The following is a 25026-nucleotide window of genomic DNA, read 5'->3' as shown; positions in this document are numbered from 1 at the left end:
TGAACTGATGTTCAAGTGGATATTATCTACAAGTGGATATTTTCATACAGTTGTATTGTCAACATTATCTTGGTTTAATCATGTTTGCTTTTACCTCTTGGAGAGTATTGGAAGCTTCAACTATTTATCCATTTTATTGGCTAACTTTTTCAAATATTTATCCACACTTTTTAACTAACTGTTGCAGCCATTTAAGCCTACTTATTACTTGTAGGTATTACGTCTATTCATCCACTTCATTTATCTAATCATTTGAACTGTTTATCCATTTGTTTTAACTCTCTGTGTTAACCATTCACCCACTACATTTAGTTGTTTCAACTTCACTGCTCATTTAACTTACAGTATTTTATGTAATAAATACATAAATAAATATGGCTGATGATTCAGTTCAAATAACACTGTACGGCGCTTAGGTTTCCATACAGTCACACTCACGATTATTTATTCCTACTTACTGTATGCGAATCCACAAAAACTGTTTTCAAACATTTAGTTTCTTATTCAAACATTTCCTTTATTTTGTAGATTTGAGTGTGGCTAATCGCTAGTGTAGCTAACCCTAGTGAATGTCAGGGTCAACAGTAGGTCGGTCAACAAAACAGATCCAGCCTATTTCCCCATCTTGTAAAGACACAAACTGAGTTGTATTGACTTGATATTGCAATAGCTTTTTTTTTTCCGTATGTTTCATTATGCATTTTGCCACATTTTTGAATCATGATGCATTGTTACACCTCTACAATATACAGTATATCCACATTGCATTATTCAGTGATGATTAATCACACTGCCTGTCCTGTACAGACAAACACAGTAAATGGAAAAGTAGCCTAAATGAGTTGATTTTATTACATAACATAGTTCTAGCCCTTTGTTATTAATTCCAGTCAGGTAAAAACAAACTGTGTAAACTATGTAGCTCCTTTTTAATTATCTGCATTGATTGTATTAGTGTCAACGGTAGGGTTTATTTAGATTGAGCTACTCAGTATTACAGCCATTTTGGCACTAATTTGTTGATACTTGAGCAAATCTTTCTCTGTGCTGGGAGATACAGCTGCACTCAGAAATTCCCTATATCTTAATTACAACTAGGAGGCAGATATTAGCAGTTTGTCCTACTTGGTTGCTTGTAGTATTTCTGTTCTGTATGATATTACATACAGTAAATACAGCATCACCAGAAAATTCACATTGGTAATGTCACCATACAGTCATAAAAAAGTAATGGCACTGGTTGCAATTTCCTGGTTTTCTGCATAAATTGGTGATGAAGAGTGATCAGATCTTCACCAGTTCCAATTATAAACAAACACAATATTTCTAAGCTGTGTTTTATCAGCTTAGATATATCATGTTTGTTGATATTTGTGACTCTGGTGAAGATCAGATCACATTTTATGACCAATTCACAAAGAAAAGCAGGAAATTGCAAACAGTGCCATTACATTTTCTTATATGTTGTTATTCATCTGTTTCTTGCTGATGCTACAACGTAAAGTTTACCTCTATAAAATTTGATTGCATAGACCGAAGTGTGCCGGTGCCTTTTCCTGTTATTCTACATTGCCTCTCAGCTCCATCACCCCCACCAAGCTTTTATCTGGCGATTAGTGAATTTCTATTGAAGGAGGCACATCCCTTCAGAGAAATCCTTTACCCCATTAAACCTCACAGTGGAGATCAGCTGCGCACACACACACACACACACACACACACCTCTGCTAGACCTAACGTCTACTGATTTTACTGCTTAAAATCAGCTAATGTGTTGTTTACACATTTTATCCATATACATAGATAACCACGCTTGCTCTCACTCAAAACAAAATTACATGCCGACAACGATGCCCAGGGATAAAAGACCTTCCTACTTGAAAAATACAATAGGAATACAAAACAACAGTGGTGGTCTCCTGGTATCTTGAGACATGGGGTAGTTTTTGATATTAAATTTTCAATAAGATGCAAACAGGGAGAGCATCCTGTACCTGCAGAGATATGCTGCCATCTTTATTAACCTCAATGGAGCATGTGTTGACAATTATGTTTTTTTTCTTTTGAGAACATGTCAAGATAACCTAGCCGCCATGAAAGTTGGTCCAATTGAGGCTTTTCTGCCCTGTTCTCAAATCTAACATCCTTCACAAACCCTGGCACTCCCTCTCTGTTATATAGGCCAGGACACTTAAACAACCTGGCCAGGCCTGATGACGACATCTGAGCCAAATAAAGAACATGAGAGGAGAGAGAGACAAACACTTCACAGCCGCAGAAGTAAGTCTTCTTGAATACACATAATGTGCAGTATTTTACAGTTCCATTGCTGTTTGGTTCTGTAACTACTGACCATTTTAATGGCATGCACTACTCGATAAATTATTTTGTTTGTGTCTCTGAAAGCTAAACATTTGGTTGTGTCATTCTTGTGCTGTCATAGCGTAAATATGTACAATGGCTCTCCAGTAGGTCAGTGTCTCCATGACAAAACGGTGCACTTGTACTCTACAGTACTTGCCAAACACAGTGATTGTGCTTCTGATTCTGATTCTAAGTGGGAACCGGTCAGACAGGGAGAAGTTCACAGAATAGAGTTGGGAAGGGAACAACAAGGGGGGGGATACAATCACAGATGTCTGCTACATTCTTTCAAGGGCCTGAACTTTTAGGAAATCTATAATAAAAGAAAATGAAAAAATGTTACCCTGACTTTCTCAGTTTCAGCCTCTCTCAGCTCACCCGCCCCATCCTTCAAATACCTCAGCCCGTCCATTTTACTCAGACTCACCAAAATAGTGGTGACTATGTAAGTTCTGTTCTGGAGGCCGTAAGTGTCATTGCTGCCTCTCAGTAAGCTGGCAGTGGCCACGTACTTCTCGTCTTCGTTCCAGTAGCCAACCTAAGACAAAGACAATGTGTCACAGTATAGTTCCTGTATTTTTTAACTGCTAAAAGTGAAACTTTGGACTAAAGTGAAAGATAAAACTAAAACTGGTTCACTTTCACTCCTAATCACAGGCTTAAGACTAAAAGCTACTTATCAAATCCTTTATAACTTAAATACATTCTTAAATACACTTTAGATTTTAAAGATTTCACACAAAAACATTAAACTTTTTTTAAAATAAAATCAAGTTTGTTTTTTTCTTTCAGGAAAACCATATCCATGATGAAATTGTAAGGGCTTTAAAAATTGTTGTTGATTGGAAATGCGAATGTGATTATTGGCGTTATCAAATACTGTGTAAGAATCTAAAATGAGCCACAGGAATATTCAAATAATAAGCTTACCAGCACAATTTTTGAATAGGGTCCTTAAGCAAAAATAAATGTATTAAACTGGCTACAGGCTACAGACTTACCTTCTTGGGTCCAGAAGGCGCCAGTTCCATGATGCTAACAGTATAGTTGGTTCTGCGGCCTTTCTCGTTGAACTGAATGTGACCAGTCAATCCATCTATTCGGACCTGTAATGAAGTCACAGATACTGAATAAGACTCACCCAGCAGATGGTGAAATAACGGCTGCAATAATGACAAGATATCCATACAGGATTTATATACCCCGCTCACTTTCAATGCTTGTTAAACATAACTTGCGTGTGTTTGCACAGATTTCATTTGTAAGTCCACGCTGCGGGTGAATGACAGGCGTGTGCTTGTGCACAGGTGTACAGTGCAGTGTATTTGTCTTGGCTGCATGATGGAGTTAATTGAGTGGGGTTCAATCTCCAGTTTATCCATAAGCAGATGGTTAGACTGACGCTGAGCAAGCCTCTGCACAGCCACTCTGCAGACAGAGCCTCAGGCTGCACCACACATGCAATTACACATATGCCCTCATAAAAATAGTGTATTTATCGCGCCCTCAAACTCATTTTAGATAGGGCTCAGAATAAATAAACTACATATTTGATTTTTTAACTGTATTTTTTTAATTGGCAACTGCATTTCTAAAAGGTCTTGGGGCTTTAAATATAATAAAATAATTGTCCTTGTTTCTCAATATACGTGGCTTTGCATGAATGAGTGTTTGTATGTCCACGAGATCAAGAAGTCTCACAGCTAGTCTAGCGTTCCAATTTCTACTGCCAAATATAACATTTCTAAACTAGATTGCTTATGTCATATTCCATGATGATCACAGCTGAGTGTTATCGCCTGCAGCTTTTGTTTACTGACCACAATGTCACATTTGATACCGGAGAGCTCTCCTACGACTTAATGTGAACTTTATACAACAGAATGAGACCTAATTTGTTCAGCCAGCCCCAACTCAGGAGCTGTTAGCCAAAGTGCCACTCAAGAATTTGCATATGTGTGTATGTATGTGTGTGCATTGGCCCATGTAGGTACATGTGTACGTGTAGTGGCATGTTTCTCCATACAGTATGTGCACAGACCTGTTGCAAAGCTCTCTGTATGTCTATTCCCTGTCCCCAGGGAGCTGGTGGGTTGGCAAGACACTCTCCAGCATTGCCCCTACGAGAGATGTCTATCCTCTGCCTTCTTAAATTCTGGAAAGCTGTGGACATGACTTTCACCCCGTCATATGTTAGAGCGCCTGTGTACTGCAAAGAGAGAGACGACAGATCAAACAGAAGCAACACCAATACAAACCAATAGTAGTGTTGGCTGATGAGAGGTAAAGCATTTGGACTTAGTTTTTCTACTCTAAACACACAAATGTTTGGAGTCAGCCCTCTGTCTCAGCTGGTTGCACAGTTGTTATGGCTTAAAAGCAATAATCCTTTGATAGCAGAAATCCCAGATCTGAATCAACAAACCCAGACAGGATTAAGAGTTTTCTGTTCATCAAAGTTAATGGAAAACCTTTCATAATTTTTCATGATATGTTGCTGACAGCCACAAAAAAACTAACTGAGAGGTGAAATAACAACATTCTAGACCGAGGTAACCCTAATCTCACAAAGATAATCAATTATCAAACTCCTGAGAAAGGTGACCACCAGTGTCGGGGAAGCTGCATTGACCTTTTCAATTACTACAGCAAAATCATCCTAGGGAGAAATATAGTTCGGTTAACTGAAGATGAAGTTCAAACTACATTGTAAATAACATGATCAAAATGACAGTGTAGTTGTGATACAACATATAATACAAATAAGTCACACCAGCAAAAAATGCCACTTAACTGAGTTTATTTCTGTGTCTCAGACATAAACCCATATGTGCTTTTCACATGGACAAAACTGAATGTAGCTGCACTACCAGCAAGCTGCTGCACTTTGTGGTTAAACTGCTAGTTTAATTACACGTAGTTCACCACTCCCTAACACCGGTGACCACCATGATTCAGTTTTCATTGAACATGACAGAGGACATTAGATAAATTCTTTCAAAACAGAAAAAATCAAATTAAAGAAGAGAAGGAGAATAGACAAGAGAGTGATGGGTAAATACTTTGAGTCCACTCTTTGGCACTTTGGAGTCTTTAATGTCGAACTCCATCCACTGTTGGACAACACGGCTGACACTGGGCTCAGAGTTGTTGACCAGCTGGAAGCCGGTGATGTTCGCACCACCTTTTCTCAGGTCTGTCAGGTCGATGTCCAGGAAGCCCTGACACAGGGAGGAGCACAGGCAGAGACATGACATGCAAGAAACACCGGCAGATAAGATGATACAGTTATAAAATTATCATTTTGTTCATGTGCGCAATGTAAGATTATTGTAAACAATGCAGGAAGGAAATTAAACAAAATGCCAGTGAGTGACTGAGACCTTCCATTTAAGCAAATTAAAGAATTGTTGGAACTCCTTGCCACAGGTTAGTCCTCCAGGTGAACTTCAGTCGAGAGCCATTTAGAAGTCCACAAATAGATTATTTCTTTATACAGTAGATTCTTTCATTTGAAGGATTTGCAGAACTTTGAATGGGTCAAATTATCCAGTATTTCACAACAAAGAAAAAAACAACTGTCAGAGAAAATAACACAATTTAGTGCAACAGACATGTATTTTTGTCTATATCTTATCCCTTTCTAATCATCTCTTGACCCTTCCAATGTTTAAATCGGACCCTTTAGAAAGTCCCAGTCTCAATCCCCATGCTAGATTAGCAAAATATGAAAACAATAAATACATATGTCTGCTACACCGAGTAATAGATTTCAGACTTTCCTTTAACCTTTGCTTTTGCTTCTTCTGATTATACTTGTACAACTGTTAAAATGTGCTTGGTTTGGTCGGGTACCAGTGGGCGACTCTCGAGAATGCATTGCACTAACTGTTTTTAAGTCTCCTATTAAAAGAGCAAGGGTTAATTGCATAATGAAAATGACAAATCCTTCTTTTTCACTTAGAGAGGTTATTCCATTGTGCAGACTCAATCCCCATTTTTCCCAGGGGACAAGACTGGTGAAAAAGAAAATAGAAAACTTCATTTCATGGCAGGAGCAGTCTGCAGCTAATCTCTGATAGACTGAGTCCTCATAGGCTACTGTTAACAATGGTGAGATCAAAACCACACTGTGAACAATGCAAGGGATGCCTCAGGCAGAATAGAATGGAGAAAAAGGTGATTTACTGTAATGGTATCTCCAACTTGTATTTTTCCCTTGACTATTATGTGGAGAAGGCTGGCTAGAGAGGGAGAAAGGCAGCAGAGTGGGAGAGCTAGTTTCGGTCTCTCAGCAGGCTGCCTGTCAGCGTGGGGAGAGGAAGAGGCAGATAAGTGGGAACGGGTGGGAGCAGAGACAGAGCAGGAGAGGGGGAGAGAAGATTTGTCTCTGATTTGTCTAAGATTCAAGAGCAAAGTTCTGACTGATAAGAGGAGATGATGCCTTAAAGCCTGCTCGCCAGGCATCCGTTTGACAACACGCACCTTTGTATGCCATCTCTTTCTTTTCTTCAGCTAGTGTTGGCCATATGCCTGTCTAAAATTCTCTCTTGTTTACATTCTCTGATCTTCATATTCGTACAACAAAGACCAGCGAAGTCAAATAGAAGTGGCTGTCTGTTAAGTTCAAAATGTCTCATGCCCTTTATGTTTTGGGGAAGGTCAGCGTGGTAGGCAAGCTTCAGGAGACAAATGCAGGCAAAGATTTGTGGCAGTATTCAGTCTGCCCTTCCTCTCCTCTCACCACTGTCTCCCTAATGTACCCGTGTGTATTGTCAGGTGTCCATATTTCTCGGCTGAACAGACAGAGTTGCCTTTTTTCTGCTCCATGTATGAGCTAATGCAGTGCACCGAGCTGAAGAGGTTACTATAGAAACTAGCCTTTGCTAACACTGGATATGGAGGCGGGTATTTCCAACAGACATTTTAACCACTTTTAAGTATTTACTCAAATGTTACCCTGTGTCTGTTACACACACACACACACACACACACACACAGCTGCACACCTGAACATGAGTAAGTAAATTAACAAAATTCTGAAAAGATGCAAGGACATAGAAAAAGACATTTTGTGCACAAACCTTTTAACAGGCCCATTATTTAATGACTGCAGCTACTTTGTTTATAAGCTGCTATTACTGTCCAAGCCTTATCATTTAAAATTAAATCTGGCAAAACTGGCTAGACAAGAGAGACTGAGTCAGTCTAAATCCCCGGTAGTGAGAAATTGTCCAAGTCAGCAGCTGCATATTAATGCTGTTATCACAACAGTCTCTCTTGATGTCAATTTGCTCTTCATTTGGTTGCTTTTAGTGAGTCTTAACAGTGCTGTAGGGGTCTACATGCCATTTGCACAGAGAAAATGGCAGCAGACAAAGAGAAGTAATGGATATAAAGTTGCATACATTTCCTGCCTAACCCTTTTCTGTCATGATGAGTCTGTAGAGATTTCTGTCTCTGCCTGTCATAGGTTTCCCACTTGAGCTTTACTGTAAATATATGACCTTGGTGCTGTTATTGTCTGCAGGTTTGACAGTGCAGTGAAAGAATATATTATGTAGCTGAAGAGGAAAATAGAATGAGAGAACATAAAAGACATAAAACCAGATAGTTGGAGGCAAAATTATTAGGCATATGCAAGTCTATTAAATTGGTAATAAAGTATTGAAAGACATGGGATCCTGTTAAAAGCTACACTGATCAGCAGTGCAAATTCACTTGAGACACAGTATAAAAATATGTAGAGAAATATTTGTAAAGAAAGAACGTTTAGAACTATAGACGTAGTGATATAATCAGTCCTTACCAGGTTAGCCAGGATGTAGTGATAGCTCTTTGCATTCTTGCCTTGTTCAACAATCTGGAAGCAAATAACAGAGGAGAAAAAGCAAATAAAATGCCGGTGACACAAACAGGTTAGGTCGTTTACATTTGTATGTGCAGCTAAGAGAGCGAGGAGATGGTTCTGATAGGGTGTCAGCAGTACACTGTGCCTGGTGCAGTGTACAGTACTTGACCTTGTGCAGGACAGAAAGTTTACAGGAAATTAGTACAAGGGGACTGAAGGCTGAACACCCTTAGAAAAGGAGGACTAAACTCACAAACATCAGCTTTGGTCTGTGTTTAATGGGCCAACATATTCACGGATTTCCAACTTCATATCATAAAAGTCAGCAGAGTAGCTTAGATAAAATGAAAGTTCTGAATTTAGATAGAAATAACAATGATTAAAATACCCTCTCATCTCCTTTCTTTTGCTGATTTTTCTGTACTGCAGGGCTGTTTTTGCCAAGACATCCACTCCATAGGCAGAGCCAAGGGGGATCAATGAATAAACTATTAAAAACAACGACAAATTGTTGCCTTAAATATGACTAACATTTTCCTGGCTTTTTATAATTGGTCAAATTAGTTTTATTTTATATCATACGTGCAGCATGATATTTGCATTCATATCTCTGATTGTGTTGTTGTGGAGTACTTGGCATGATTCACCTCAGTGGGAGGAACCACTGTGCAGCAGCATTGTTCCCGGCCAAGAGTAAATAAGAAGCGCAGCCAAAGTTAGCTGAAGAAAGCACCGTGTGTGTCTCACTGTCACACAGAAGAAACAATTTGATTCTTAATAATGTACGGTTTATTATTTCGTAGAATTAGGAGCTTAATTTACATTTTACATGGATTCAAAATGTGCCAACCCTTTCTCGGTCTGTGTCCCAGCCTGGCCACCCTGTCCAAAATTTTCCAGATCTGCTTCTGTACCGCTCCCATGAAAACAACAACATTTCATCTACCACACACCAACTCACTACTGATTCAAATATGAAAGAAACTTACAATGTGTTACAAATCATAAGCAACCAGCCTAAGATGGCCATTAAATATCAAAGGATTCTATCATTACAAAATATTACCCCCCCCCATGCTCTTTCCTCTATTTTCAATATTCTCCCTTGTGAACATTTAATGCTTGATGTTATATTTATATAAATGTAATACCTTCAAATTAACTGTTGACAAGCCAGTCTCCCATGCCTGCCATATATCTGTTTCCTGTCTGCACTGCTGTCATCCTGTAACTGCGTGTGGTCAGTGAAACACTGAGGGTCAGGGCCGTTTGAACATCGCGGTGAGAGGTGTCTAGTGTGGTGCCAGAACTGCTTGATTTATACATGAAATGTGCACAATGGACACAACTTTGACTGACATTTAAAAATAAGAAAAAAAAAAAGCTGGTGGTGCTCAAGGTGAATCTCTAGCTTGCCTGTGCCTACTGTAAGTAAAGAGGCTGCTGTACTGTACAGCTAATTTATGAGTGAATACTGTATGTGTCACGACACCATATTGGGCAGTAACATAGAATAAAGCAGAGCGGGCAGCACTAATGCACCAAGCATCATTCAATTAGCAGCCTTTGCACAGAGGATTAAAAAGCTCACTTCACTGTCTCTTTTCAGGCACTATACATATAACTCCTCATTGTGAGCATTTTCTGTTGTATACACTTTTTGGAGTGTACTCATTTGCTTTTGTGTTGTGTGGGTATATGTCTAATGATGCTGTAGGTCATGACAGAAGGTGGCATTTGTTATTAATGGTGACCCCAGTACAAGGCAGACTCTGTGGTCAAGCCTGGGGCAAGGAAAAACTAGAGGCAAGAAGGGCAGACACACCGATACACCAGAGGTCGGGGAAAAACACACATTTCTGCCACAGTGGCGTGTCAGTTCAAAATATTTTGGTTGTGAGTGGCTCTTTAATTACACATGTAGATTTGAGGAGTCATTCAGAGTTCAGCCTCAAGAGAACGGGTCACTTTCTGTCTTTCTGTAGGAAAACACACTGTGAAACATTTTTGAGGTTGCTCTTTTGTCACAATAAATGTTCTCAGAGGACACAACAACATACAGCTCGAACAAGAAGTCGCCCTCAGGATGTCGTCGGTGACATTATCATAGAAGAATCTGTGTATTGCTATGTAATGAACAAGATTAACACAGGAGGGAGTTTAAAGGGCAAACATGTTGCGTGTGTGTGCATTCATATGTGTTTGCCATTGTTTGTGTGCACAGTCTGGGGAGCATGGCGGCAGGGAGCAGATGTGGGTGATTGATGGTGGTTGTCTGAATGTAGAACTTCTCAGGCCCAGCTCCAGTAAGCTGGTAAGAACTGATGCAATAACCTTAAGTGTAGACATTAGGCCATCAATAACGTTCAGCCATAGTCTACACATACTGATGGGGATTGTCTGTGTGTGTGTGTGTGTGTGCGTGTGTGCTTTCTGTACTGAAAACAAACTGTTACAAGCTGACAAAAAATGATAAAATCATACAATATCAACAGGCATAACAAATACAGATAGAAAAAATGTGTGGATATTTCCAGTTAATGACATTCACACATATACTGTACATGTGTGAAAGTCACTAAATGACTACCACCCTTGATATGTCTGCCAAGCTTTCTGTTCTCGCTCCGCACATACAGTATGCAGTTTACAAGACACTTTTTTATTGCAGACTTTTTGGCATGTCGTAACAGGAAAAGCACAGGTGAAATTAATAACAGCAATACGGACCTAGCAGTTTTACAGCTTGGTCACTTACGAAACAATGGGTGCTTGATTTCAGACTGATGTAAAAACAGCTTCCAGGGCAGCGGCCGCTGATATTTCTGGCTAACATGACAGATTTTATCAGCTGTAGCTAGTCAGTTATGCTAATGTTAGTGCCACAAGTTTGCTGAAAGAGCAGTCTGGTTTACTTTTGGATGTTTCAAGGTAACCTGCCCCAAATCAACATCCATCTTATACAGTATGCACATTTGATAGCTATATACATGATATCATGCTACTGTAAATTTCTGGAACTTTTGTTATTGCATTTTTATTTTCAGAAATGCTACCCCATCCCCACCCCCCCCCAAAAAACGACACCACCATCCAACCTATTTAAAAGCAGTGTATAATGCTAATTAGGGCCACATGCAGCCCACACCTCTTCAACATGCAGTGAAATCCTAAGCTTGACAGACCTGCCCTAGTTACAGTTGCTAAGCTATGACTGGCCAATCTTTGTTTATCAGAGGGAGTTAGCAAAAAGTCAACTGTATTGCCAAGAGGTGCGTAAGTGATGATCCTATCACAGAAAAAATTGCCTGCCACAAATGCCAATGCCATGTTATTTGTCTTTTCTGTGTGTGAAGCTCCAGGAGACTAAACAGCAGAGCAGACCAACAACGAACCCCTATTTTCTGTCGCCTCATTTTTGTTTCTGCCTGCTTCTCTCCTTTGTTCATCTGATTAAAACATGCACAGCCTTGTTTTTAATTGCATGTCTTTAAATTCAATATACAGTATTTTTATTAAAGGGTTATTTAAACTTGACATGTAGGCTAAAATGTAAAAGCTCATCCTTGCATGATTTGGACTTAATGCAGTGCATACAATGTGGTTTTATTGCATTACGAGGTTGCAGTTTTTAAAATAAAATCGCAATAAAATGTAGATTCCAATATCGTTACAAAATCTTGTCGGTGTAAAAACAGAGAAAAGCTTTATACCTTTTTAAGGATGCCAGTGAGCCTCTCAGTCTCACAGTCGATGATGATCTGACCCTCCTTTCTCTTGTCCAAATCCTGGAACACTTTCAAGAAAGAGGCCTCCGTCATTGTCTCCACATTAACTGAGGTCACCAGCCAGTTCTTCTCAGCTGCAGTGTCCAGTACCTTCTGCAGTACTGACAGGCCTGCACAGAAGAATGGAAAGAGATGAAGCTTTCTGGGCCGAAATGTGTGTGTGTGTGGGCACTGATAGCAAAAATTTCACAATGAAGATGAATGAAGTGATGGTATTCATCTACGTGAGAGCAATCCGTGAATATTTATATCTTATTAGGCAGCACAAACAAGAGATAAAATATGTGCAGGTTAATCCTATGTAATGTGTAGTTAAATTATGATCTGAAAGAAAAACTAAAACAATGTGAAAAGTAAACAGAAACTGTAAAGAAAATCAGCTTGTTCTTGATAACCATTTCCATCAGAATCTCCCCTGTAGCTTCAGTGATAAAGTGCAACGAGTGGGACAGTCTATTTAGCACACTGATGTGTACAGGCGTGGTTTTCTAGCTCGTACGGCACTGGGCTAACTAATCACTATTTTCACACTAATAAATAATCAGCCCATACATCATTGGAGATGATACACTCACAGCGAGTTTTGCATCCTCCATACACCAATTACAGGTGGTGCTATTCAATTACACCATGACCAATATATTGCTGAGATGCATCATAGAGGAAAAGGCAGAGCAGCCATTGAGCTAGAGACTTATGCTAAGACAGGAAATAAAAGGCGATTAGAGAACACATTGATCTTGAGCTCTGATTTACAATCTGACTCACTGGTGTACTCCTTTGCTGCTGGCGGTAGACCAATCAGATTCCTCTTGAGCTGGCAGCCACAGTTGTTCCATAGAGTAAATAAAGTAATTTCACCCGCAGCAAACTGGCAGCCATTACCCAAATGAATTATAGCAATTACAAAATTTAGAAATGTAAACTGATATATGATGTAGCTGCATTTGTTTTTCTTCTACTAAGATGGCCACCATGGGCCTATACACAATGTGGTTCGCATATAGGCATTGTATGCACATTGAGCAAATTTAAAATGCCTTAACCTGTTGTGGATAAGGCATTTTAAGTTGCAACAATGACAACAACAATAGAGACCCTGTCAAAAAAGAATGAGAAATGCAGTCACAGCCTCTGAAAGATGATTGCCTGGCTTTATTAGAATGCACACCAGCTGCTCTCCAGGATATTCAAGCTGCCAATGTGACACCAGGTCATTAAGGCATAAAAAGATTGATGGCATTTCACCTCCACATATGACCACAATACAGTACATCATAAATTTGACAACTAAAAAAAAAAAAAAATGCAAGGATGCTGAATAGAAATGATACACAGGGGTTATTAAAGCATTAAAGGGGAGGATATGTGGGAACATCTGGAGCTTTTCATGGTGCATCTTTTCCTTCACTGTTGCTCACGAGTGAATAATTGGTGCTGATAGGTTTAATAGTAGCTGTGAAAGCAATGGCAGGCTTGGGAACACAGGAAACAGGTCATCCTGGTTGTGAATAAGGTCAGTGGGTCATAAGAAGACTGAACAAGAAAGGGGTCGAGTTCTGTGCTGGTGAAAGGTTTCAGCACCTCGGACAGCAACACACAACATAAAAGGATTCTGCATCCCACAGAAGCAGGTCACTCGTTTTTATCTTTACACTCCTGTGCTCCTTCTCTCTTAAATGATCTTTTTTCACGGCTGACATCATTATGTGATTATCTATTTGTTCATCTGCCTTTGCATTATGTACATTGCGATCCAGCACTTGAGTGTGCAGCTGAGCAGCAGTCAAAACATGCTAAAGTTAGAGCTTGAATCTCATTAATCTTTAGCGTCAAGAATGTTCTGTATTATAAGGCATTAGAGAGAAACCTGGTGTCATCTTCCTTCATTGTTATCAAAGTAGCTGAACTACTGCAGTTATTATATCTTTGAATCTTCCATCTATTCATCATTCTTCCCCCTGCTTCCCTCCTTTTTTGTCTCACTACATTTGCACTGAATATCCTTCTCATCTCTTTAAATGTAGCTATGCTCCTGATGCTCCCCTATAAATCAGAGTCAGTCTGACAGGCAGACTCATAAGGCTAGCCAAGGTAAAAATGGCCCTCCAAAGGCATCCTGGAAGAGAATAATATCATAATGGAATCTGGCTGTTATAAGCAGCCTTTTGGCAAGAGGCAATACACAGAGAATGGCACAAAAGGCAAATGCTTAAGGAAGCCATTTCCTGAATAGTGTTTATGATAGGTTTAATGGGCTATCAAATTTGCTTTAGTAGATTAGTAGATGGGGTTTCATGAGACAGCAAGACAGATGTTAACTGAAGAAAGGGAAAAAATACTCCTGAGATGGCAGGAAAAAGATAATGCTGTATGTGTATGTCCTTGTTCACTTCAGATAATGGACTAAAACACTATGAAATAGATATGGGTCCGCTTTGGGTCCACTTCTATTTATTATATCTTTCCTTCCCCTTGGGACTATTTTTCAACAATATGCAATGTATTTTCATTGTTACACCCAAATTTACATTTTGACAAAACCCAACTCTGCTACTTTCACCCTCTGCTACTTCACCAACTATCTCCAGGCCACACACCTCTGGATGTCTGACAACTTTCTCAAACTCAAGCATAATAAAAGTGTGATCATCCTTACTGGGACAAAGACAACACTTTTTAAAATGCATCCCTTAAATATTTATGTTACTGTCCAGCTCCCATTTCCTCTACTGGGGGTGTTATAGTGGACTTTCCTTTAGACCTCACATCAGCAATGTCTCATGAAATGCCTGTTTCCATCTAATATATTCAGACTTCGCCCTATCCTCTCATATCATAGTGCTTGAATTCTGAATACTGTACATGCTCTGTAAACATCTCAAACTGACTACTGCAACATCATCCTCTGTGATAATATCAATAAACTGCTTCATCAGCTTCAAATTATACAAAAATCTGCTGCAAGATTCATTACCTGCATCAAGCAGACTGACCACATCACCACCAGCTTCATTGCCTCCCTGTCTATCAACTGATTCACTATGAGTCTACTACGTACCTTCAAAGCCCCCTGCCCCCATATCTTTCCGACCTTCTCCATCCTCACAGCCCTCCTTGTTCCTCCTCTGTTACTTTGCTGCCCGTCCCTGATTTTAGACTTAGTACCAGTACAATGGATGTCAAAGCCTTCAGCTGCTCTGCACCAAAACTCTGGAATTCACTGCTGCTACAGGTTCACAAGCTGGGTTCTATTACAATACAGTTAAAAACACATCAGTTTAAATTAGCATATTCATCATAATGCAACTATATTCATGTTATTCCATTCATCCATTTTATTCTCAGTTTTAACTTTGCCATTTTATAATGCTGTCTTTTAATTTGTTGTTGTTGTTTGTTTTGTGAAGTGTCCTCGGGAGCTTTAAAGCACTTTGGGCAGGACAAGAGTTTAAAAAGTAAAGGAAGATACTTAATCATGATTAAATATTCAGAAGACGCACACACAGACACACATATACTGTGTGGGCACTAACGCACACATGCCAGACAAATTCCTCACAATAAGTATATTTCTTAAAGGCTTAAAATAACCCTGTAGGAATGGTGACTGCAACATAGTATCCAGGCAACAGAGGACTACTGATATGGATTGCACTGGCTCCATCCCACATTTCAATCACACAAGGGTGACCCCCCCCCACACACACACATGCACACAGTGCCCAACAGTATGTGAGTAGATAACAAAGAGATCAGAGAAAAAAAAAGCTGTGGGACATGTGTGGTGCTACGGCTGTCGTGCATCAATATAGCTAGAGACCACTGTGAAATTGCCCCTGTCAACTCTCAATAGGCTTTGCAGAGTGATATGATGTCATCTGTCTTTTAAGGCCTTCTTATTTTTCTCACATGTCAAAAACATTAGCAGACAGAAGTTACAATAAGCCCTCATACTGTATGCATGCAAATCAGCATCTGAAAAAGTGCACATGAAGAGTGCATGGTTTTAGGGACACACATGTACAAAATGCACCCATCACAGTCATGCTCCAAAACCCACAACACCTGGGACAGATGGCATGGCAGTATGGGAAGTGTACAGCTGAGTAGCTAAAGAGGTGAGGAAGAGGAGGAAACAGGAGGCAGACTGGTGCACTACTTTATTTCTGTCTGTGTCTGCAAAAGTGTTATTAAGTTGCTGAAATTGAATGTTACAGCACTTTTTGTGTTGTTTTTTTTTTTCTTCTTCTTTTGTTGGCATGCTACTGGCAAACAGGTTGTTCCAACACAATGGAAAGCTTAATCATTTATTCCATTTTGTGATGTATCTGTTAATCAGTGCAAGTCAGTGTTTTTTCTCTGTGTTCTTTGTCTCTACAAAGATGGTGGTCTAAAGTAAATTTTCTGATAGCTGCTCTTTACTGCACAATGGCTACGGACGACCTTGTTGATTTTGCCATGGCATAATGAAGACGACTAGTTGTGGATGGCTTAATGACTTGTTCTACTTTTGTGCATGTAGTGAAACTACACATTTTCTTTATTGGGGCTTTTGTGAATTTACATAAAATGTTGGCACTCACATGATGGAAATAGAAGAATAAAAATATCCATTATGAAATTACTACAGTTATGATGTAAAACAAATAAAGCCTAAATAGATTTTTTTTTGTTTCCTACCTGAGTCAGAACTGTACATGTAGACAAATTTATTCCATCCATAGTGATCAATCACTCCCACCAGAGCGTCCTGGAGCTCAGGCCTCAGCTGGATCACAAACTGATTGGCCGTTTCAATGGGGAAGGACGGCGTAACGAAGCAGACGTGCAGCGCTCCACAGAAGGACATCAGCATGTTGACTGTCTTCCTGTCATACAGGCCAATAATGGCATACACGCCTTTGGAGAACTGGGAGCAAACTGTGACAGAGAAAAAAGAGAAAACACAGAGAGGGAGGATAAGAGGTGTTTATCTCTAAACTTTTCTAGTTTTCAGGTTATAAAATACTTGTATTAAACATGATAAAAATTTCAAATACAAATTAAATATATCTGAGTGATCAATAGTGCACATTGTTTCCAGCCTCAATCTATGAACTAGACACCTGTTACTTTGGTGCACAGCAAATTTTATACAAAAACTATTAAATCTAATATGAACTGTAAAATTCCCAGCACTGAAATATTAGGATTAACATATGTAACTGCACAAGTAATTTCATACACTGCACAACAGTCAAGAAAATGTTAATCTGATTATCTGTACTGTCTTGTCCCTTATATAAACCTACATTCTGTGTCGGCTTGTACTTTAAATTATGTCCTATAAATGCATGGGAGTCAAACATGTATTAAATTAAATTATTAGTCAAACAAATAGTCTGTCACTTTTATACCCAGGTGTACAAAAGCTATCTCTGGTGTGAAAACATGACACAAATATCCTGAAAATCGTTCAGAATATCAGCCTTTCAATTGCAAACTTTTATAAAAAGCTGGCCACTTGGTCCATCTGTATACCACCAGTTTGTGTGCGTTTGTGAGAGGAGGACGTGAAGGTAGATTAGAAGTAGAGAGGTTAATCAATGCATCCCCAGGGTTCCATTGGCATTTTGCTGGCAGCAGGAGCCAGTTTCTTTCTCACATTTGCTTTTCTCCCTCAGCCTCTCAGTTTTAATTTTACCCCTTGTCGTCTGTCACTTTGAGTTCCTTCACGCCCTCGGATATCTTAAAATGGCTCATTTATGTTCACAGTCTTCTCTCTGGAAGGTATATCCGCTCTGTGTTTTCAGCATGGCGTGCTATCTTTGTGCTATCAGGTCTAGCCCGGGCTATTTTCTGCCATGGCGATGGGTGGGCCTTACTTATCTCAGTATTTGCCAAACAGATTGAAGTCGCTGCCTGTCCCCTCACAAGGGCCAGCTCACTGCTAGGAGCCCTGGGAAAGACAGAGAGAGAATGGCCCATATCCAAAACGCCTAACCTGTCACAGACCTGCACCCTCCAGGCAGGTGTGTGTGTGTGTTTCTATGTGTGACAAGAAAAAGAGTGAGAAAAGGAGAGAGAAAGAAAAACTCTATGGAATCATGCACATAAAAAAGTGCACACACACACACAATGCACGCATATAAAGCCTCTAGTGCCCCAAAAACCTGGTAACTCACCCTACTTAAAGCAAGCCCTGAAATAGACTTTTTGCGCCTCGCCACACTGACTCAATAATAGAACTATCTTTCCTACAAGCTCTGCTAATAAATGGACACTCTCTCAGCTATTGCTTTCAACCAGCACCCATAATTTCCCCTTACAATTTTCCAGGACCAATTTTGGAGCAGGCCTCCATGTTCTGCCTGGATAAAAGGTAATGAGAGCTTGTTTGACTTTTTGTACAGTGTCCCATTACTTTGCCCTACAGCAGGTTACCATGTTTCACTGAAGATGAGTCATTTCTCATACCTACACTATGTCTGTCTGACAAAAAAAAAAAAAAAAACATGCAGCCATGCAGCACAGACCTCCTCCTCTGAGCTGGCAAGCAAACCATGTGCTCGTCTAATTCAACATGAGCGTAACGAAGAACATTAATGTAACTCAGCAGTCTCAGTTCAGAAAACAGCATAGAGGAGCAGCATACTGAGTGCTTGTTTGAGAGCGACCTGTTACCGCTGCTCCACATGTGTAACAACACTGGAAGCAGGGCTGATACACCTAAAGTGATCTTGAAGACCCCAGCAACACCTGTCCACCCTGGCACTCCGTGTCTCCTCACCATAGCTACAGCTGTCCTGACGGCAGGACTGAGGTTGCCAGGGCAACAGTCTGTTTTTCTGGCAGGGATTGCTTTAGCTTAGAGCTGCTACAGGACTTCTGGGAGGCGCAGTGGGAATTGTTTGGACATTTTGTCATTATTAGGTTTCCCCTCTCAAGGAATTAGCAAACTTGCAAAACTGACTCAGTATTTCAGAATCCTTAGATATACTCTGAAATAACAGAAGATTTGAAACATATGTCTACTGCATCACATTTTAGTTAAACAAAAAACAAATCACTATTTCCAAAAGACAACAAAATCCTTTGGCATATGCATACAGATACAGGATCGCTGTCTTCTGGCTTGAAATATTTACAAATGCTAGAATTTTGCTACGAATGAACAACAAGGTAATTTAACCTCTGTACGGCCACAGAGGTTTGGGCTGCAGGAAAGGTGTGAAGAACCTTAAATCTTAAAGGGACTGATGCTAGCACAACAGGAGGAGCTGTCAGAAGCAACTCATCCAGTTACTATACTGTTTCCCCCGTTCTCTGTTTCCTATGCCCTGCAGCTGTTCCTGTGCTTAGCATGAGACAAATACCAAATGACAGACGCGTCTGTGCTGGCTGCACAAAGAGGCTGTATACTGTATGTGACAGTTGTTTCTGGATCTGAAGTTATGGATGATGGGCTGGCGGCTAGAGGGCAACGTGGCAGCTTTCGTACTTTAAACGTGAATGTTTAAAGCCTGAATATGAAGAAGGGTTTTTATATGACAGGCTTATTTTTCTGCTTGAACCTTATTTGACAGATGTTCAGAGTTAAAATAAATCTAACCCATATAATGTTTGGTGTGTCAAAGAATCAGCACAGTTCAATCATAGTGTTCTGAGGGCACAACATTTCTCACATGTTTTCTTATGTGTGACATGTGTGAAAGTAGGGAAGGTCTTTGCCGCATGTTGACTCAGTAAACACACACACACACATATATATATATATACACAAAGAAGGAGCACCAGGTTTCTACGAGTTTCCTCCCCTAGGACTTGCATGCTAGCAGCAAGCAGTACAGAGGGAATTTCACAGTAGCAGGGAGCAGGATTCAGCTGGAGGAAGCATACTGATTAGACGGTTCTTGATCAGCCACCCATAAAGGTGTTTTTTAAATATAGACCCACTCTGAGCGAGCCCACGGAATAGGTTGTTGGATTAGGTTGCTCATCTTCTGTACTACAGTTCTCTGTTCCATTTATTTTATGGTGAAACTTCAGAGAAATCTGTTTCCCTACCATATGAAGAATTTCTTGAGAAAAAAACTCTCACAATCTACTACACCCCAATGTATTTGACTGATTTTTTTATTTTTATTTTTTTAAACTCTCCAATAGCCATAAACATTTAAATTGCCATCAGAGGAAAACAGCAAATCCTCACACCTGAGAAACTGGTACGAGGGAATGTTTAGTATTTTTAACTTGCTAGTGGCATGTCTCCGATCAGCTGGTCAGTCAACCACTTTGGCCCAGACTGAAACATATCTAATATAATATCAGATAGATAGCCACACACTGTGTAGAAACATTCATGAAGCAAACTGACTGCAGTAGCTGGATCTCACTTATCCTAACCCTTGAGCAGAAATGAAATTTAAAAAAGGAGCTTTTGTATGGCAAGTTCAGCTTCAAAGCCCAGCCAGATGGTTCTCTGGACAAGACCAAAGTTGTTTGTGCGTTGAGACTCAAATACCACTTGCTAGCCAAGCACACAGCTGATGCAGAGAGCCCTCCTCTCTCTCGCCAAAGGCTGACCACATCAGATAGTTTGCAACGGAGACACCTGGATCAATCTACAAGCAATAAGCTTTAAACAGTGATAGCTAAATGGTGGCTGCAACTTGCAACATTGTAGAGGACAAGGGCCTGCTTGAAATGATTCGCATCACATCCAAAGACTGCATGTATAAACTGACTTTGAGAGCCACCACTGTAACCAAGATACAAAACTTGTATGAAGACTACAAAGGTAAAGTAGAGGAGACACTGGGACAGACAAGCACGGTTGTGCTCACCAGAGACGACTGGACTTCTCTCAGTAATCACGCTACCTCAAGGGCCCTTTAAGGTACATTGAGAACAAATTTTTTTTTTAAGTGTGATTAATTTGCAATTAATCCTGAGTTAACTATGCACACTCAAGCAATTAATCGCAATTAAATATTTTAATTGATTGACAGCACTAATTATTACATTAACTATTACAAGTACCTGATGGGCCTGGGGGTTAAGGCACCAACTGTGAACCTGAAGCCTGGTCAAGGACTTTTGTTGCATGCCATATTTATGTTCTGTAATAAAGGCATAAACTGTCCCCAAAATAATCAAGTATGAACACAAGTATTCATTTGGAATGGAACACTTCCTTTTCTTTGGTAAAAGATAAAAGAATTACAGGGGCAGGGAGGTTGCTGTCACATCAGTCAATAATACACACCACCTCCACAAGGGTGAAGGGTCACTCAATCAACCACAGAGTACTTTGAGGGAATATAAACCTCTCTGACACCAGACACTGCAAGATGCACACAATGATCCTCCACTCCGTCACCCATGGCTAATAACTGTCAGATGATGTGTGCAATAAAAACAGAAAGCACATCGTGGTCCCACTGGTTCCATCCATCTTCCGAAGTGCTGATCAGCCATGTTAATGAGAGGCTGAGCAAAAGACATCAATACACGACTCACACAGGTTCACATGTATATTCAGGTGCTGCTCAGGGTGCACACACTTGATGTGCCCATCAAGAACCTACCTCCTTCAAAACACCCCTCTCAATTAAGAAAAAGAAAGAAGAAGAAAAAAAGCCTCACTGGTTTTGACAAGAGCGAGTCTCACACACAACTTGTGCTTGTGAAGAATGCCTCAGGTGATGGGTGGGGGAGGCCTCCAACACAGCATGACTCACACAGTGCAATCCATCTCTTTTTGTGCAGAGGACAGGTACCCAGGGGACCAAAGCACAGTACCAGTGTTTTTCCAGTCAAGACCGAGGAGAAGGCTTTTACAGCGAGAGCAGTTTTCCCTGGGATCTCCTGCAAATGTCTTGAAATATATTGACAAAAATACCAACCAGTGCCAATCAAAATACTTCAAATACAATTTTTTTAATCCATGCATATTCTATAAGAAATGGAAAACAGGTTTTAGAGGTTTTCAGAAGGGGGCTGGGCCTTGCCTCACTGCCTTCCCATCTCTGTAGAGTATCCATATACCACATGGAGTGTTGCACTCCGGAGAGGCGCACTCGCTGTTCCCCGTTATAAACAGCTTTAGCTCCTCAAGCTCAGGGGAGATTTAATGTCTGTGCAAGAGCAATAAAACTGTGTTTATGTCGCTGCTGCCACTGGTGTGTGGCAAAAAGAGAGAGATGATAATAGCAAAAATAGAGGAAAAGACATAGAAGAAAAAATTAAGAAAATAAAGAACGCATACAGTCAGGAAGACACTAAACTCTTAGATCTCTGCTGCTGGGAATAGCAACGGTCAGAACAGCTGATCAGCCAAACAGCTCTTAGATTAATGTATATTGTATACTCATGTGAGATTACATTAGTGGAAACAGGGATAATGGAAGGTTAATAAAGATGAGCCAAAAAGCAAGCTTGTCTTGAAAATGAAGGTGAGAGCGCACAGAAGGCAAAGCTGGTTGTTGGAGAGGAGAAGAAACAGAAGCATCAGTGCCTGTGAGAGAAGATGATAGGCAGACTGCTGCGAACAAAGGGAACAGATGCCAGCCTAGCAGTGGGAAACACAGGGACCACACAGCGAAATTGAGATTTCTTCTATTTCCTCTAAGTAATAAAACAATGGCACCGCATCACCTCATTAAATGGGTAATTGAGGGTGTGAGAGTACTCCCTTTGGCTCTGAACAGCTCTCTTTCTCTCTCTTCCTGCGTCTTACTTTCTAACCCTCTCGCGCTAAGCCATTGTCTCTCCTCTTCGCTGTTCCTTGCCATGTTTCCAGTCTGGTTTGCTGTGGAGCCCAGTTGTCTGCTGAATAAATGCTTACCTGGGCAGCAGGTCAAAAGCCCAGCCCAGACCAACTCCTGTCAGGGCGTATGGAAACTCCAATTACCTCCTTAACAATCATCTCTTCGCAATTATCTCCCCATCTGTGTATCAGTGTCGACAGGTGCAAGGGGACGATCTCACTCACACACTTCCATTTATCTGACAGAGGAAGTGATGGAGGTGGACATGCAGAGCAAGACAAGGCAAACACACAACCTGGATGCAAATTCATTAGGAAGAGCTCATGAAATTAACAACTATCTTCAACCCATTCCAGTTGAGGCAAACAGGAAATAGTGTTCTTAGTAGACCTGAGCAGAATTTAGGAGTTTAAACAAACATTTTGTATTCATTTGTTTTTACAACAATTAACTTAACGCTGCAAATAACAATGAATTTGTTGATTACATTTGTGATCAATCAGTCTACGGAATTAAATAACTTGTTAAATACCTTGTTTAGTTCAGATAATAGTCTAATACTACTCAGTTTAAAATGTTATAAAACGGGAAAAAGCTGGACCTTCTCTCAGCTGTGAAACTGGAACTGACAAAATGGATTCTTTTTTCAGCGCTGTAACAACAAAACAGGCTAGTGACAACTATTGAAAGTTGCCAAATAGAACTGAGAACTTTGTGTGTGTGTGTAAATTTCTGTCTGAAGTCAAAGATCCTGTGTTTCACAAATTCTTTTAAAAGTTTCAGGTGGTAGCTCTACTACTGCCGCTGTTTTCATTGTAATTTGTGTATTTCCCATGCAATCCTGAGGCAGGGTTTTGTGAAATGTCAGCAAACAAATCCAGTGTCCTTCTCATTTGTAATATTCATATCACAGTATGAACAGAATGTCAAAATCTGTGGTCCTCTCATGGTCTGGTTGTCCACCTGTAATAGATTATCTAATCTACATTTGTTTTTGTGTTTTTCTTGATTTTTTTTTCCTTCTCTAACTTTCTGCAGCTGTCGCAGGTCTGGTGTCACAGACAGACTTTCTTTTAATACTGCAGGCATCTGTACAGCTTGTACACATCAGCAGTAGTCGTGTGCTGTCATTGTAAGAACAGTTGTACTATGTCATGCTGCTTTAATGCTTTGTTTCTCATTAAAGTACAGGGAAGCTCCTGAGATGTGTGACAAAATAGGGACTCCTCTTCTGTCTTTGCTGCAAAAACATGACAGCTGCCATCATCTTGTGCCCGTTCTCGCACCCTACAGCACAAATCCTGGTCCTCATCCCCGAACACATTGTTTTCTAATTGCCAGCCCCACATGTCTCAACTCAAACCTTCACGTCCCAGCTGCCGTTACCTCCAGAGACGACAGATTTGTTTTAAATACTTGGTGTGCTTGTATGAATACAGAGAGGGATTCAGAACAGACTTGGAGAGACAATGAGTAGAACAAATACAAATAAGTGTGGACACAGCCATCAGTAATATGTCTATGTTTATAGATGAATGAGGAGAAAATGTGCAATAAAGACCATTTCTTCTCTTCACAGCTGAATCATCAACCTCAGTGCCCTGAGTGGCCACTGAGGTTACTTTATGTGGTCTTAGAAAATGGTCATATTAGAGGCTGAGGAGAATAAATGACAGGCTGCTTATTTCCTTCCTCCTACCTATGTTTCTGTTCCTTCACCTTTACCTCATGCACACATTTCCTCTGCCTTTCTTTTGCAAAACAACACAAGCACACACAAAACACAGAAACAATCTCACTTTCTCCCTTCTGCTCCACAATCTATCACTCTGCTGCTTGGGGAGCAGTTTTGGCTGATCTACATTGATTGCTACGGGCCATTCTCAATCCCTCTTGCTTCGGAGCAAAAGAAATTCAAGCCTTCTCATTCATCAAACCAGCACCTGCCAGACTCAGGCCCAAGAGAACTACAGTCAGTTTCTTTTCTTTTTTCTCCCACATTCACTTTGCTCTCTCCTCAGCAAATGACTGTCATGTCCCAAACGTTCAAAAGGGAGCAGTGATCTGCTATTCACCTGCCTTTTTCAATATCACACTGAAGACTCGGTGATCCCTCTGAACATGCATGAAATGTGGTAGTCAGTCACCACAGCTGCACCTAAATGAGTGACACAGTGGTTACACAATAAAATACAACACCCCGGAGCGACACTGACACCAGCAGTCGGGTCGGAAATTGCAGCTTTACCCCCCCCCCCCCCCCCCCCCC

At 40.4% G+C, this 25026-nt stretch overlaps 1 protein-coding gene across 4 annotated transcripts in view; it reads right to left on the bottom strand.

Annotated features, from left to right (window-relative positions):
• The window catches only part of gria1a (glutamate receptor, ionotropic, AMPA 1a), a 68925-nt gene that overhangs the window by 37627 nt on the left and 6272 nt on the right, over positions 1-25026 (bottom strand). For all 4 annotated transcript variants that reach the window (XM_020593653.1, XM_020593666.1, XM_020593646.1 and 1 more), the window contains exons 3-9: positions 16687-16926; positions 11929-12113; positions 8174-8227; positions 5427-5585; positions 4406-4573; positions 3366-3470; positions 2792-2902 (exon numbers count right to left, since the gene is read on the bottom strand). In XM_020593653.1, the coding sequence (XP_020449309.1) occupies positions 2792-2902; positions 3366-3470; positions 4406-4573; positions 5427-5585; positions 8174-8227; positions 11929-12113; positions 16687-16926 (1022 nt within the window). The remainder of the gene's footprint in view (positions 1-2791; positions 2903-3365; positions 3471-4405; positions 4574-5426; positions 5586-8173; positions 8228-11928; positions 12114-16686; positions 16927-25026) is intronic.

This window comes from Monopterus albus, unplaced genomic scaffold (genome assembly GCF_001952655.1).
Source record: "Monopterus albus unplaced genomic scaffold, M_albus_1.0 scaffold2.1, whole genome shotgun sequence".
In the NCBI taxonomy this organism is placed as follows: Eukaryota; Metazoa; Chordata; class Actinopteri; order Synbranchiformes; family Synbranchidae; genus Monopterus; species Monopterus albus.
This window is presented reverse-complemented; position numbering and strand designations above follow the sequence as displayed.